We start from the raw sequence: 16,289 nt of genomic DNA, 5'->3' as shown, positions 1-16,289 counted from the left end.
TTGTCTCGTCATCTCACTCCTGATCTGTGCCTTGCCGTGGCAAGTGAGCTTTTGAACTAAACAGGTCTTGTCTACTTGTGTTTGTGTGTCATCTGAATAATATATATGTGCCCCATACATGGAATCAGAGTGCCTACTGTATGTAGTAAATGGAAAATCTCTACAGCAAAAGGCCAGCCTACCGCTACATGCATTTGGTTTGTTTCTGCCATTTATTAGTAATGATTTATCCAGTTTGTTTACTACTTACTATTTACCTGAGCATTCAGTATTGTGCAATATAGCATACAGAAGGTGAGGGACATTTTGGGGGAAAATAAGTGGTGCATTTTATCATTCAAACATGCAACTTTTCATGAAAATTCTATAATCCAAGATGGCTGCCACCATATGACGTCATAATATGCAAATTAGATATAAACATTTAATCTCTACATAAACTTTGGGTCATCCTTAATATTTCTCTAATTTACAGAAAGTCTATCTCTTATCACTTTTAAGATATAGCCTTTTGAAATGAAGATGTAAAGGGTTAACACACTCAGACCAGGCCTTTAACATACATACACCACACTCAGACCAGGCCTTTAACATACACCCCAGACCAGGCCTTTAACATACTCAGACCAGGCCTTTAACACACTCAGACCAGGCCTTTAACATACACCCCAGACCAGGCCTTTAACATACTCAGACCAGGCCTTTAACACACTCAGACTAGGCCTTTAACATACACCCCAGACCAGGCCTTTAACATACTCAGACCAGGCCTTTAACACACTCAGACCAGGCCTTTAACATACACCCCAGACCAGGCCTTTAACATACTCAGACCAGGCCTTTAACACACACCCCAGACCAGGCCTTTAACATACTCAGACCAGGCCTTTAACATACACCCCAGACCAGGCCTTTAACATACTCAGACCAGGCCTTTAACACACACCCCAGACCAGGCCTTTAACATACATACACCACACTCAGACCAGGCCTTTAACATACACCCCAGACCAGGCCTTTAACATACTCAGACCAGGCCTTTAACACACACCCCAGACCAGGCCTTTAACATACATACACCACACTCAGACCAGGCCTTTAACATACACCCCAGACCAGGGCCCAGTTCCCCGAAAGCATCTTAAGCCTAAAAGCGTCATAAAGTCCCTCTTACGAACGTCTTAAGATTTGCCAACTGTTTCCCAAAACCATCGTAGCTTAAGAGCGTCGTGAAAACACTCGTAGATCTACGAGTGCTCCAGAGTACTCGTTACCGGCTAAGAGCGTCTTAACAGTACTTCTCACTGAGGTCACCAACAGGACATACAGAGGAATTACAACTTAGAATACATAATCCAATTTACGTTCCCATTCTTTATTGTGTTTACCTGATGAATCAGATTTTAGCGTGCAAAATAGCCTACATTTAATGGTCATAATAATGTGATGAAAAGCGGACAAAAATGCAATCAAGTTATGAAACGAGACGTTGCCAGAATAGTTTGACATTATATTTGCTAAGTGAATATTTTATTAGGCCTATGAAGTAAAAGCAGAGAAAGCAACATGTGGTTTAGTCCGTAGCCTACTGCATCAAAATCTAAGCCTACACATTTCCTCTCTTTCTTACTCGACTTCTTTCTTATCTTCAAACGTGTTCTTAAGTGACACCGCGAAAAATTATTGCATGGTGCAACAATCTAATCTTAAAATAATTACAATTATTTATGTCTCTGTGTGGTATATAACCTACTTGGGATGCTTACATGCAGATGTCAAAGTGTTTCTATTTTCGTATTGATGTGAATTAATGTGTAGATCCGAAGTTTAAATGGTAGGCCTATAGCTGTGACGTGCAGTCACCTGACATCACCATTAAATCAGAGGATATTTCAGAACTATTAACGTGGACAGCTCCTCTTAAGAGCATCTTAAGAGCAGTGCACGCGCGTTCACGCTACGAGCATGTTCGGGAAACAGTCGGAAAAACCAAACGAACGATCGTAAAATGAATCGTAGAAAACCCTCGTAAGAGCGTGTCTCCGTCGTTATCGGGAAACTGGGCCCAGGCCTTTAACATACACCCCAGACCAGGCCTTTAACATACACCCCAGACCAGGCCTTTAACATACATACACCACACTCAGACCCCCCAGTCACATATCCCCCACATATCCTCTATACCCCCCCGGTCACATATACCCCAGTCACATATACCCCATATACCCCCCAGTCACATATACCCCATATACCCCCCAGTCACATATACCCCACATATATACCCCCCAGTCATATATACCCCACATATATACCCCCCAGTCACATATACCCCACATATCCTCTATACCCCCTAGTCACATATACCCCGCTCTATACCCCCCAGTCACATATACCCCATATACCCCCCCAGTCACATATACCCCACATATATACCCCCCAGTCACATATACCCCACATATATACCCCCCAGTCACATATACCCCAGTCACATATACCCCACATATCCTCTATACCCCCCAGTCACATATACCCCAGTCACATATACCCCACATATCCTCTATACCCCCCAGTCACATATACCCTAGTCACATATACCCCACATATGCTCTATACCCCCCAGTCACATATACCCCACACATATATACCCCCCAGTCACATATACCCTACATATCTTATAACTCATGTTATGGACTCACAACAAGGCATCATCAGCAACACATTGTGACAATATTGAGATAATACTCGTCGTAACTGAATATTTTCAACACCAATACCATGTAGGACATTACACTGTACACTCCAGGTTAGCCCTCACCTGGATGTTGGGCTGAATAACCCTAACCCTCTGCCCCACCTGGATGTAATGTTGGGCTGAATAACCCTAACCCTCTGCCTCACCTGGATGTAATGTTGGGCTGAATAACCCTAACCCTCTGCCTCACCTGGATGTTGGGCTGAATAACCCTAACCCTCTGCCTCACCTGGATGTAATGTTGGGCTGAATAACCCTAACCCTCTGCCTCACCTGGATGTAATGTTGGGCTGAATAACCCTAACCCTCTGCCTCACCTGGATGTTGGGCTGAATAACCCTAACCCCCTGCCTCACCTGGATGTTGGGCTGAATAACCCTAACCCTCTGCCTCACCTGGATGTTGGGCTGCAGTCACTGCCCTTGCAAGACCCCGAGTTGCTGCTGCTGCTGAGAGAAGCGTTGCCATAGGGATCTCTGCTGCTCACTGGGGCTGGGGACCGTCTGCAATATCACCATGGAGATGTCAGTGCACAATCCGAGACCATCACACACCGAACTGATCCGGGTTTAGCACACACCAAACTGACCCGAGTCCAAGAGGTGAGCCTTTACTGACAAACAGCCTTTTATCCAAACACAGATGTTGAAGGAGACCACAAAATAAGACAACACAACATGCCCAGAAATACACATAAACATGCTCACGGACACAACGCATACACCTGAAACTAGACGGGTCAGTCCACCAGTATCACTGCAAACACTAAAAGAAGCCCAGCATTTCAAAACACACCTGAAAGCAAACAAGCAGGATGCATGAACATGATAAAGGTGACTCCTCCACCATGTAGCGTATCCATGGTGATTAACAGCCCAAAACACTTACAGACATCAAAAGAAAAACATCAACAAAGCCATGGTTCCTTTTCATCAGCTGAAAAAGCAGAGAGCATGCAGACCAGCATAATTAAAGAATGAATGTGCTGAAATATGATCCTTGTCCGCAGTAACTGAGGTAGTAAATGGTAGCCTGTCACTCAGGGTTCAATCTGTCCACCAGAACATTTGCCCTTCAGATCTGACCGCAGTGTCAGGGGATGGCCCGGCCGATGTAAACACCACATCCTCACTCCTGACAATACGCACACACTCGTCACACTTCTGATGATATGCACACACTCCTGACGATACTCACACACTTCTGACAACACACACACACACTCCTGATGATACGCACACACTCCTGACAACACACACACACTCCTGACGATACACACACACTTCTGACAATACAGTACATGCTCACTCCTGACGATACTCACACACTTCTGACAATACAGTACATGCTCACTCCTGACGATACTCACACACTTCTGACAACACACACACACTCCTGATGATACGCACACACTCCTGACGACACACACACACACACTTCTGACAATACATGCTCACTCCTGACGATACTCACACACTTCTGACAATACATGCTCACTCCTGACGACACACACAGCCGGGCTTCAGACTAACTTGGTGCATTGGTTGCACTGGTGCGTCTAACTATGTTATTTAGCTGGTGCACCTAACTTGCACCAGCACAAAATGTAGGTGCACCCACTGGTGTGCCTAACTTTGTCATTTAGGTGGTGCACCAGAACAAAATGTAGGTGCACCCAAATTTTTCATTGCCTGCCTTTAACGTCACAATTCCAAGGTCCCATTTTTTTATCGCTGTCCGCATACATTCTGTGTCTAAGCTGTTGTCAGAACATGGACCGGGAATGACAAGATTGATTTGATTTGGGGGCCCCCACCATCTTGACGCCATCAGTTATATGGAATATTGTGTGATCATTCACATCAGGGACGATCCTAGTCTCTGCTGGACCCTCCACTCCCACTAAAAAACGATGGCTTATGCCATATGTTTCTATTTCATATTTTGGAGTTCATAAACGTTATATTTTGTCATATTTATAGTATTTTTTGATCTGCATACCTAGAAGGAACTCTCTCCAGATGTAAAAGTTCGCCAATAGGCTACATAGTTTATTTGGGAAATGTCATTAAACCCAGCGGTAGGCCTAAATGAACTAGGTAGGTTAGCAGCAACACAAACTTGAGAGGTGCAATACTTAACAGCATCACTTAAGTGCAGTGAGACATGGCTGATAGTTAATCACATGACAGCTGCAGGTTGAAAGCTGCGTGTGTGTGTGTGTGTGTGTGTGTGTGTGTGTGTGAGGAGAAAACACACATAGGCTACAGGAAGCAGAAGAAATAAGAAATACGTATCTTATTGCAAAACAAGACTATCATTCTTAAAATTATCGCCTACCGTAGCCTAAATTGAGGTATTGTGACGTTTCTAATTTCAGGGTATTGCGATACTTTTCTAGTCAAACACTAGTCAAAGGAGAACCAACGCGTAGTTTGTGGAGAGACAGCAGATGCAACGAAAGTCTACAGTAGGCGCTCACCCTTATGACGTTAGGTGCACCAGTGCGACCCAGGAAAGAAATGTAGTTGCACCCTTGCGAGCCCACTCCGGTCCCAGAGGGGCAGTGTTCCTCAGTGGAGAGACAGAACCCAGAGATGACGCTGAGGCAGGATGTGTGGAGGATGAATGGATGAGACAAAGGAAGAACGAAGAAAGAAAGCAATGAGGTGCTGACCGGCAGTGGCGCTCAGGAGAGTTGTGTGCCAGATATCCTTGCGTGGGCCGCATGGACACCATATAGCCCGTCTCCATGGGAATGTAGTCTAGCTCTATAAACCTGCAATAGTCAAAACTGACCACAAAAAAACACACTGTTACAGACAGTGATGGCAGAGTGAACACCTGCATTAGGACAAGGCTAGCTTTGTGTCTGTGTGTCTGTGTAAGAGCAGGCTAGCTTTGTCTGTGTAAGAGCAGGCTAGCTTTGTGTCTGTGTAAGAGCAGGCTAGCTTTGTGTCTGTGTAAGAGTAGGCTAGCTTTGTGTCTTTGTGTGTGGGCGGTGGTAGTGTAGTGGTTAAGGAGCTGGGCTAGCGTGCAGTAGCCTGAAAGTTGTCGGTTCAATTCCTGGCTTCCACCGTTGTGCCCTTGAGCAAGACACTTAACCCCAAGTTGCTCCGGGGACAATGTGATCCCTTGTAATATAGCTGACATATGTAAGTCACTTTGGTCAAGAAGTGTCTGCTAAATGTAATGTAATGTAATGTAATATAATGTGTCTGTGTAAGAGTAGGCTAGCTTTGTGTCTGTGTAAGAGCAGGCTAGCTTTGTGTCTGTGTAAGAGCAGGCTAGCTTTGTGTCTGTGTAAGAGTAGGCTAGCTTTGTGTCTGTGTGAGAGCAGGCTAGCTTTGTGTCTGTGTGAGAGCAGGCTAGCTTTGTGTCTGTGTAAGAGTAGGCTAGCTTTTTGTCGGTGTGTCTGTGTAAGAGTAGGCTAGCTTTGCGTCTGTGTAAGAGCAGGCTAGCTTTGTGTCTGTGTAAGAGCAGGCTAGCTTTGTGTCTGTGTTAGTGTTAATTTCGTCAGACGAGACGAGAGGAAATATGTTCGTCAACGACCTTTTTTTTCATGACTAAGACGAGACGATGAGGAGACGGCAGTAATGTCCTGAAACACTGACTAAGACTATCTTAAGATGCATTATTGTTGATGAAAAAAGACGAGACTAAAATGTTTTGCATGAAATAAAAACTAAGATAAAATCTCTCTTCATTTTCATCTACAAAATGAGAAGACAGAATATCTAGCTGTTACGTTTTCAAAATATTCCGAATGAGTTCATACGCAACAGCTTTCCTGTAGGCTAGTCTACGTGCTGTTGCTGCAACCCTGTGGCTGCAACACGAAACTACATGGAACAAGAACACTGGAGATTTCTGCCAGAGTTAGCAAGCTACTGTAACTACCTAAGCTTTATGCCACAATGCTACATACCCAGAAGTTGAAGCTTCTCTCATACAAATTAATATCCCCCAGAATGTCCATACGAAAATGTTCATCATGTAATGTCAACTATTTAACTAGTTAGACTGATGATGCAAAGTTTGCTAGCAAGTTAGCTATGGCTAAGATGGAGAGTCTGTTTGGGGAATGTGTCGTGTTTGGGCGCATATCGCCATCTAGCGAGGCGGAGTAAAACATTAATACTTCGGCCTATGACGGCGTTTCTCAAACTTTTTCAGTTTCAGGACCACTTAACTAACCCTAGCTAAAAAAAAAAAAAAGATTAGACCTACTTCAACAGTAGCCTAATTAGTCTACACAATAGGCCTACTCACTGAACCACCTTGCTTATTGTCTTTGCACTTTGCTTATTGTGTGGATTCATACTGTATGATTTAAACTGGCATATCTTACATAGACAGTGTTGCAGAACTGTTTTTACATACAAGTTGGTTCAATATTGCAAACAACTCATCTATATTATATTTTACCACGTCTGCTCGCAGACTACTTGTAGTGTTAATTTTGTCACCTATTTTTAATTTAGTCTTAGTCTTGTGACGAAATGTCCTTTTTAGTCTTTGTCATATTTAGTCATTCAAATATCATTTTTGTTAGTCAAGTTTTAGTCGACTAAAAGTCTCGTCATTTTAGTCTAGTTTTAGTCAAAAGAAAACTAAAGGTATCTTAGTCTTAGTCAGTTTTAGTCAACACATTTTAGTTTTTTTTTTTTTATAACAAATTATTTCTGATTACCATTTGAGTCAAATAGTGTTTCACACATCTCAATTTTCCAACAATATTGTGTGTCCACAGGGCTACTCGTCTGTTACTAATAATTACTCATTCTGATTTTTTGTCAGTCAGTATGTTTACATGCACAGGTATGTTTACATGCTACAGTTATAGCTCGGCTGGGATTTGACCATAGACAGTAAAAGATTTGACTGGACCACTTAAAGTGTGGTCCGGGGATCACTGGTGGTCCGCAAGCGATCCCAAGTATAGTGTTAATTTTGTCACCTATTTTTAATTTAGTCTTAGTCTTGTGACGAAATGTCCTTTTTAGTCTTTGTCATATTTAGTCATTCAAATATCATTTTTGTTAGTCAAGTTTTAGTCGACTAAAAGTCTCGTCATGGGCTCTAAGTTATGTTATGCGGTTTCTAAGCTAAAACATTTTTTGTCACATACAGCAAACGCAAAATCAGCAAATCTTCTCAAGATCTGCTAGCTGGCTGTGCCCTGAATACACTGTAAAAAAGAGGTTTCTGTGGACAGCCCAGGCTCAAAAACAAACAAACAACAACAAAAACAGCCTGGTCCAGCTAGTGGAGTATTTCACAGAGGCAGAATTAAGAAATCCAAGATAAGTGATAAAGCAATAAAGCGTTGTCTGGTCATCCTAGCACCCCTGAAAAACAAAATCCCTGAAAAACAATAGCACCCCTGAAAAACAAAATCCCTGAAACTGTTCATGGCTACAGTACCTCTTAGTTAGAATGAAGCAGCATAGAGTCCAACTATCAAGGGAAAGGTGAAGCTCATAATCCTTCAGAAAAAGAAATGCTAAGGCAGAATTTCGGAGGACAAATCTAAAATCAGTTCTCATCTCCTCTTTCATTACACAGTGTCCCCTGGCAGATGAGTATGGAGGCTCTATGAGGTTGTGCTGATACACAAACACAGTCCTGCTTAGTGCTAACTTCAGTGCAACTTTAACTGTGGTCTTCCTCCAGCATAAAGCTTTCAAGCACATTGTGAGTAGTCATGACAGTCAGAGAAATGCATTTGCATCTAAATCTGATCACGCTAAATCTGTGCCAAAGAAAACGCAGTGAGGAGTGTCTAGCCAGAGAGACCTCATCAGACAGTCAAGTCCCTCATGCAATGCCTCTGCTGGCTTTAGCTGCCTTAAGCTAGGCTTATGTATAGTGATAATATTTAATCATGGCATGCCATTCAGCTCTTTATTTTCATTCACTGCCTCATTTGGAAATGTCACAATCACAGTCCATCAAATATAATCTGTCTCTGAAATCAGCCTTGATAAGACCAGGGACTTCTTTATAGTTTAGTTCATAACCTGCAGTCAACTAAACAGTCAAGACTATCAAATGTGGAAAAAAACATCATGTCTATGGCTACTAAGGTGGGAAAAAGCCAAGACAGAAAACGTCATAACATGAAACAAAGCAATTACATACAAAATATAGAGAAAAGGTAAGATGAAGAGAGGGAGAGCAGCAAGAGCAGCAAAAGCCGATAAGGGGAGGAACGGTCACTCTAGTAGCCTCAAAATCATATGGGAGTACAGGACCTGAACAAGCCAACAGGAGAGAGAGCAGCCAATAGCAGCCAGGCTTCCAGTGTGTCTTGCAGTGGGGTGAGTGTGGCCTTGCAGTGGGGGTGAGTGTGTAGTGTGTAGTGGGGTGAGTGTGCAGTGGGGTGAGTGTGCAGTGGGGTGAGTGTGCAGTGTGTAGTGGGGTGAGTGTGCAGTGTGTAGTGGGGTGAGTGTGCAGTGTGTAGTGGGGTGAGTGTGGCCTTGCAGTGGGGTGAGTGTACAGTGTGTAGTGGGGTGAGTGTGCAGTGGGGTGAGTGTGCAGTGGGGTGAGTGTGCAGTGTGTAGTGGGGTGAGTGTGCAGTGTGTAGTGGGGTGAGTGTGTAGTGGGGTGAGTGTGCAGTGTGTAGTGGGGTGAGTGTGCAGTGTGTAGTGGGGTGAGTGTGCAGTGGGGTGAGTGTGCAGTGTGTAGTGGGGTGAGTGTGCAGTGTGTAGTGGGGTGAGTGTGCAGTGGGGTGAGTGTGTAGTGGGGTGAGTGTGCAGTGGGGTGAGTGTGTAGTGGGGTGAGTGTACAGTGTGTAGTGGGGTGAGTGTGCAGTGGGGTGAGTGTGGCCTTGCAGTGGGGTGAGTGTGCAGTGGGGTGAGTGGGTGTGTAGTGGGGTGAGTGTGCAGTGGGGTGGGTGTGCAATGGGGTGAGTGTGTAGTGGGGTGTGTGTGCAGTGGGGTGTGTGTGCAGTGGGGTGAGTGTGCAGTGGGGTGAGTGTGCAGTGTGTAGTGGGGTGAGTGTGCAGTGGGGTGAGTGTGCAGTGTGTAGTGGGGTGGGTGTGCAGTGGGGTGAGTGTGTAGTGGGGTGAGTGTGTAGTGGGGTGAGTGTGCAGTGGGGTGAGTGTGGCCTTGCAGTGGGGTGAGTGTGCAGTGGGGTGGGTGTGTAGTGGGGTGGGTGTGTAGTGGGGTGAGTGTGTAGTGGGGTGAGTGTGCAGTGGGGTGAGTGTGCAGTGGGGTGAGTGTGTAGTGGGGTGAGTGTGCAGTGGGGTGAGTGTGCAGTGGGGTGAGTGTGGCCTTGCAGTGGGGTGAGTGTGCAGTGGGGTGGGTGTGTAGTGGGGGGTGTGTGTAGTGGGGTGTGTGTGCAGTGGGGTGAGTGTGCAGTGGGGTGAGTGTGTAGTGGGGTGAGTGTGCAGTGGGGTGAGTGTGCAGTGGGGTGAGTGTGCAGTGGGGTGAGTGTGTAGTGGGGTGAGTGTGCAGTGTGTAGTGGGGTGGGTGTGCAGTGGGGTGAGTGTGTAGTGGGGTGAGTGGGTGTGTAGTGGGGTGAGTGGGTGTGTAGTGGGGTGAGTGTGTAGTGGGGTGAGTGTGTAGTGGGGTGGGTGTGTAGTGGGGTGAGTGTGTAGTGGGGTGAGTGTGTAGTGGGGTGGGTGTGTAGTGGGGTGAGTGTGTAGTGGGGTGAGTGTGGCCTTGCAGTGGGGGTGAGTGTGCAGTGGGGTGAGTGTGCAGTGGGGGTGAGTGTGCAGTGGGGTGAGTGTGCAGTGGGGTGAGTGTGCAGTGGGGTGAGTGTGCAGTGGGGTGAGTGTGTAGTGGGGTGAGTGTGCAGTGGGGTGAGTGTGTAGTGGGGTGAGTGGGTGTGTAGTGGGGTGAGTGTGTAGTGGGGTGAGTGTGTAGTGGGGTGAGTGTGCAGTGGGGTGAGTGTGTAGTGGGGTGAGTGTGTAGTGGGGTGAGTGTGTAGTGGGGTGAGTGGGTGTGTAGTGGGGTGAGTGTGTAGTGGGGTGAGTGGGTGTGCAGTGGGGTGAGTGTGCAGTGGGGTGAGTGTGCAGTGGGGTGAGTGTGCAGTGGGGTGAGTGGGTGTGTAGTGGGGTGAGTGTGTAGTGGGGTGAGTGTGGCCTTGCAATGGGGTGAGTGTACAGTGTGTAGTGGGGTGAGTGGGTGTGTAGTGGGGTGAGTGGGTGTGTAGTGGGGTGGGTGTGTAGTGGGGTGAGTGTGTAGTGGGGTGAGTGTGCAGTGGGGTGAGTGTGGCCTTGCAGTGGGGTGAGTATGCAGTGGGGGTGAGTGTGCAGTGGGGGTGAGTGTGCAGTGGGGTGAGTGTGTAGTGGGGTGAGTGTGCAGTGGGGTGAGTGTGCAGTGTGTAGTGGGGTGAGTGTGCAGTGTGTAGTGGGGTGAGTGTGGCCTTGCAATGGGGTGAGTGTACAGTGTGTAGTGGGGTGAGTGTGCAGTGGGGTGAGTGTGCAGTGTGTAGTGGGGTGAGTGTGCAGTGTGTAGTGGGGTGAGTGTGCAGTGGGGTGAGTGTGCAGTGTGTAGTGGGGTGAGTGTGCAGTGTGTAGTGGGGTGAGTGTGTAGTGGGCTGAGTGTGCAGTGGGGTGAGTGTGCAGTGGGGTGAGTGTGCAGTGGGGTGGGTGTGCAGTGGGGTGAGTGTGTAGTGGGGTGAGTGTGCAGTGGGGTGAGTGTGTAGTGGGGTGAGTGTGCAGTGTGTAGTGGGGTGAGTGTGCAGTGGGGTGGGTGTGCAATGGGGTGAGTGTGCAGTGGGGTGAGTGTGTAGTGGGGTGAGTGTGTAGTGGGGTGAGTGTACAGTGTGTAGTGGGGTGAGTGTGCAGTGGGGTGAGTGTGGCCTTGCAGTGGGGTGAGTGTGCAGTGGGGTGAGTGGGTGTGTAGTGGGGTGAGTGTGTAGTGGGGTGTGTGTGTAGTGGGGTGTGTGTGCAGTGGGGTGAGTGTGCAGTGGGGTGAGTGTGTAGTGGGGTGAGTGTGCAGTGGGGTGAGTGTGCAGTGGGGTGAGTGTGTAGTGGGGTGAGTGTGCAGTGTGTAGTGGGGTGGGTGTGCAGTGGGGTGAGTGTGTAGTGGGGTGAGTGGGTGTGTAGTGGGGTGAGTGGGTGTGTAGTGGGGTGAGTGGGTGTGTAGTGGGGTGAGTGTGTAGTGGGGTGGGTGTGTAGTGGGGTGGGTGTGTAGTGGGGTGGGTGTGTAGTGGGGTGAGTGTGTAGTGGGGTGAGTGTGTAGTGGGGTGGGTGTGTAGTGGGGTGAGTGTGTAGTGGGGTGAGTGTGGCCTTGCAGTGGGGGTGAGTGTGCAGTGGGGTGAGTGTGCAGTGGGGGTGAGTGTGCAGTGGGGTGAGTGTGCAGTGGGGTGAGTGTGCAGTGGGGTGAGTGTGGCCTTGCAATGGGGGTGAGTGTGCAGTGGGGTGAGTGTGCAGTGTGTAGTGGGGTGGGTGTGTAGTGGGGTGAGTGTGTAGTGGGGTGAGTGTGCAGTGGGGTGAGTGTGTAGTGGGGTGAGTGTGCAGTGGGGTGAGTGTGTAGTGGGGTGAGTGTGTAGTGGGGTGAGTGTGTAGTGGGGTGAGTGTGCAGTGTGTAGTGGGGTGAGTGGGTGTGTAGTGGGGTGAGTGGGTGTGTAGTGGGGTGAGTGTGTAGTGGGGTGAGTGTGTAGTGGGGTGGGTGTGTAGTGGGGTGAGTGTGTAGTGGGGTGAGTGTGTAGTGGGGTGAGTGTGTAGTGGGGTGGGTGTGTAGTGGGGTGAGTGTGTAGTGGGGTGAGTGTGGCCTTGCAGTGGGGGTGAGTGTGCAGTGGGGTGAGTGTGCAGTGGGGGTGAGTGTGCAGTGGGGTGAGTGTGCAGTGGGGTGAGTGTGCAGTGGGGTGAGTGTGGCCTTGCAATGGGGGTGAGTGTGCAGTGGGGTGAGTGTGCAGTGTGTAGTGGGGTGGGTGTGTAGTGGGGTGAGTGTGTAGTGGGGTGAGTGTGTAGTGGGGTGAGTGTGCAGTGGGGTGAGTGTGCAGTGGGGTGAGTGTGTAGTGGGGTGAGTGTGTAGTGGGGTGAGTGGGTGTGTAGTGGGGTGAGTGTGTAGTGGGGTGAGTGTGCAGTGGGGTGAGTGTGCAGTGGGGTGAGTGTGCAGTGGGGTGAGTGGGTGTGTAGTGGGGTGAGTGTGTAGTGGGGTGAGTGTGGCCTTGCAATGGGGTGAGTGTACAGTGTGTAGTGGGGTGAGTGGGTGTGTAGTGGGGTGAGTGGGTGTGTAGTGGGGTGGGTGTGTAGTGGGGTGAGTGTGTAGTGGGGTGAGTGTGCAGTGGGGTGAGTGTGGCCTTGCAGTGGGGTGAGTATGCAGTGGGGGTGAGTGTGCAGTGGGGTGGGTGTGCAGTGGGGTGAGTGTGGCCTTGCAGTGGGGTGAGTGTGCAGTGTGTAGTGGGGTGAGTGTGCAGTGGGGTGGGTGTGTAGTGGGGTGAGTGTGCAGTGGGGTGTGTGTGTAGTGGGGTGAGTGTGCAGTGGGGTGAGTGTGTAGTGGGCTGAGTGTGTAGTGGGGTGGGTGTGCAGTGGGGTGAGTGTGTAGTGGGCTGAGTGTGTAGTGGGGTGTGTGTGTAGTGGGGTGAGTGTGTAGTGGGGTGAGTGTGCAGTGGGGTGAGTGTGTAGTGGGGTGAGTGTGTAGTGGGCTGAGTGTGTAGTGGGGTGTGTGTGTAGTGGGGTGAGTGTGTAGTGGGGTGAGTGTGTAGTGGGCTGAGTGTGTAGTGGGGTGTGTGTGTAGTGGGGTGAGTGTGTAGTGGGCTGAGTGTGTAGTGGGGTGTGTGTGTAGTGGGGTGAGTGTGTAGTGGGGTGAGTGTGCAGTGGGGTGAGTGTGTAGTGGGGTGAGTGTGCAGTGGGGTGAGTGTGTAGTGGGCTGAGTGTGCAGTGGGGTGGGTGTGTAGTGGGGTGTGTGTGTAGTGGGGTGTGTGTGTAGTGGTGTGTGTGTGTAGTGGGCTGAGTGTGCAGTGGGGTGGGTGTGCAGTGGGGTGAGTGGGTGTGTAGTGGGGTGAGTGTGCAGTGGGGTGAGTGTGCAGTGGGGTGGGTGTGTAGTGGGGTGGGTGTGTAGTGGGGTGAGTGTGTAGTGGGGTGAGTGTGTAGTGGGGTGTGTGTGTAGTGGTGTGTGTGTGTAGTGGAGTGAGTGTGTAGTGGGGTGAGTGTGTAGTGGGGTGAGTGTGTAGTGGGGTGGGTGTGTAGTGGGGTGAGTGGGTGTGTAGTGGGGTGAGTATGCAGTGGGGTGGGTGTGTAGTGGGGTGGGTGTGTAGTGGGGTGTGTGTGTAGTGGGGTGAGTGTGTAGTGGGCTGAGTGTGTAGTGGGGTGTGTGTGTAGTGGGGTGAGTGTGTAGTGGGCTGAGTGTGTAGTGGGCTGAGTGTGTAGTGGGGTGTGTGTGTAGTGGGGTGAGTGTGTAGTGGGCTGAGTGTGTAGTGGGGTGTGTGTGTAGTGGGGTGAGTGGGTGTGTAGTGGGGTGAGTGTGTAGTGGGGTGAGTGTGTAGTGGGGTGTGTGTGTAGTGGGGTGAGTGTGTAGTGGGGTGAGTGTGTAGTGGGGTGAGTGGGTGTGTAGTGGGGTGAGTGTGCAGTGGGGTGAGTGGGTGTGTAGTGGGGTGAGTGTGTAGTGGGGTGAGTGGGTGTGTAGTGGGGTGAGTGTGTAGTGGGGTGAGTGTGTAGTGGGGTGAGTGGGTGTGTAGTGGGGTGAGTGTGTAGTGGGGTGAGTGTGCAGTGGGGTGAGTGGGTGTGTAGTGGGGTGAGTGTGCAGTGGGGTGAGTGTGGCCTTGCAATGGGGTGAGTGTACAGTGTGTAGTGGGGTGAGTGGGTGTGTAGTGGGGTGAGTGTGCAGTGGGGTGGGTGTGTAGTGGGGTGAGTGTGTAGTGGGGTGAGTGTGTAGTGGGGTGAGTATGCAGTGGGGTGAGTGTGTAGTGGGGTGAGTGTGTAGTGGGGTGAGTATGCAGTGGGGTGGGTGTGTAGTGGGGTGGGTGTGTAGTGGTGTGTGTGTGTAGTGGAGTGAGTGTGTAGTGGGGTGAGTGTGTAGTGGGGTGAGTGTGTAGTGGGGTGGGTGTGTAGTGGGGTGAGTGTGTAGTGGGGTGTGTGTGTAGTGGTGTGTGTGTGTAGTGGAGTGAGTGTGTAGTGGGGTGGGTGTGTAGTGGGGTGAGTGTGTAGTGTGCAGAGGCGGTGGGATGAGGCTACAGCCCATAATAACACTACTGCTATTGAATGGGGGGGGGGGGGCATATGGTGGAGACACAGCATCAGGGAGTCACATGACAACATGAATACTCTAAACAAGAATCAAATGAGGCAAGGATGCTTTTCGCTCTTTTTGGCAGTCAGATCTCAATGGCTGCTGCTGGAATGCTGAGAGTTTAGTTGGAGTGACTGTATCCACTAATGCAGAAGAATGCTCTGTATGGAAACCACATCTGCCCCAGTGATTCTTAGTCCAGGGCCATGACTGACTGGTGCATGGTGCTGTTGACCGGAGCCATGAATGACTGGTGCTGTTGACCGGAGCCATTGTGGGCCGTCAGCACACCCCGTGCAGCGCAGAGCTGATGTGTGTGTGTGTGGGGGGGGGGGGGAGTAAACAGAGCTGTGTCTCACGCTGGGAGGGGGGGCGCTGATGGGGGGGCAGACGCGGGTGCTGACTGAGCTGCGGACTGAGCCAACAGCATTTGCTGCAGACGCCGTTTGGGCTGCAGAGACTTCAGCGGGTTGAACCTGAGAAGAGAACCAGAGAGAGAACCAGAGAAAACCAGCCAGAGCTGTGCCCCAAGGCAGAACCAGAGAGGGAACCAGAGAGAGAACCAGAGAGAACCAGAGCTGTGCCCCAAGGTAGAACCAGAGAGGGAACCAGAGAGAGAACCAGAGAGAACCAGAGCTGTGCCCCAAGGTCCATGTGCAGTCTGCACTGCTCCGTGACATGGACTAGAGTTAGAGGAACACAGCTACTCCATTTACTGAAGCACTTGTGGTGCTGCTTATACCATACCAGAATATGTTTATCTCTAGTCATTTGTTTTCAGAACAGTAAGTCACACTGGAGAATTAGCTTCTTCCACCTAAAATCTTATTCTTAACAACATAACCTACTGCTTTTCGGTTGTGGTATGTACAACATTTCGGTTGTGGTATGTGCATATGTTGAATTCACTGCACTAAGTTCAAATGCACAAGGCAGTAATCAATTTATTATGCTATAATCTATTGGATGGATATATTGGTATGTTCTATACCGATTATTTTTAGTGTGTCACAAAATAAATTGTGGAAAGAACCCAAAGGCAACCATTTTGTCATAGCTCAGATGAAAGCATCAAGCTGAAGCGGGTAAGCATTTGTGAAGAAACGTAAAGCCTGGTGTTCTCATTTCTGAAGGCACCAGAGAAACAGCCAGTCCTACTCCCTCTCAGCCCTTGCAATGTGTTTTGGCTGAGTATCAGACTGTGTTCATAGACAGCGGTTAGGCTATCAGAAGTTTTCCTGAACCCATACAATGCTTTTCTTTACAGAAACAGGGCTGGTTTTAATGCAGTGCCACCTGAGGTCCAAAAGATCACGGCCATCCAATATTGTTTTTAAGCTCTGTCCCTTTTT

The 16,289-nt window shown here is 49.2% G+C and overlaps 1 protein-coding gene across 1 annotated transcript in view; it reads right to left on the bottom strand.

The window, feature by feature from the left end:
- Positions 1 to 16,289, bottom strand: part of snphb (syntaphilin b) — a 51,472-nt gene that overhangs the window by 12,060 nt on the left and 23,123 nt on the right. The window contains 3 exon segments of the mRNA XM_042098617.1: positions 3,148 to 3,255; positions 5,430 to 5,546; positions 15,297 to 15,413. Coding sequence (XP_041954551.1) covers positions 3,148 to 3,255; positions 5,430 to 5,546; positions 15,297 to 15,413 — 342 coding nt within the window.

This window comes from Alosa sapidissima, chromosome 7 (assembly GCF_018492685.1).
Source record: "Alosa sapidissima isolate fAloSap1 chromosome 7, fAloSap1.pri, whole genome shotgun sequence".
Lineage (NCBI taxonomy): Eukaryota > Metazoa > Chordata > Actinopteri > Clupeiformes > Clupeidae > Alosa > Alosa sapidissima.
The sequence above is the reverse complement of the archived record's forward strand: the minus strand, read 5'-3'. Positions and strand labels throughout refer to the sequence as shown.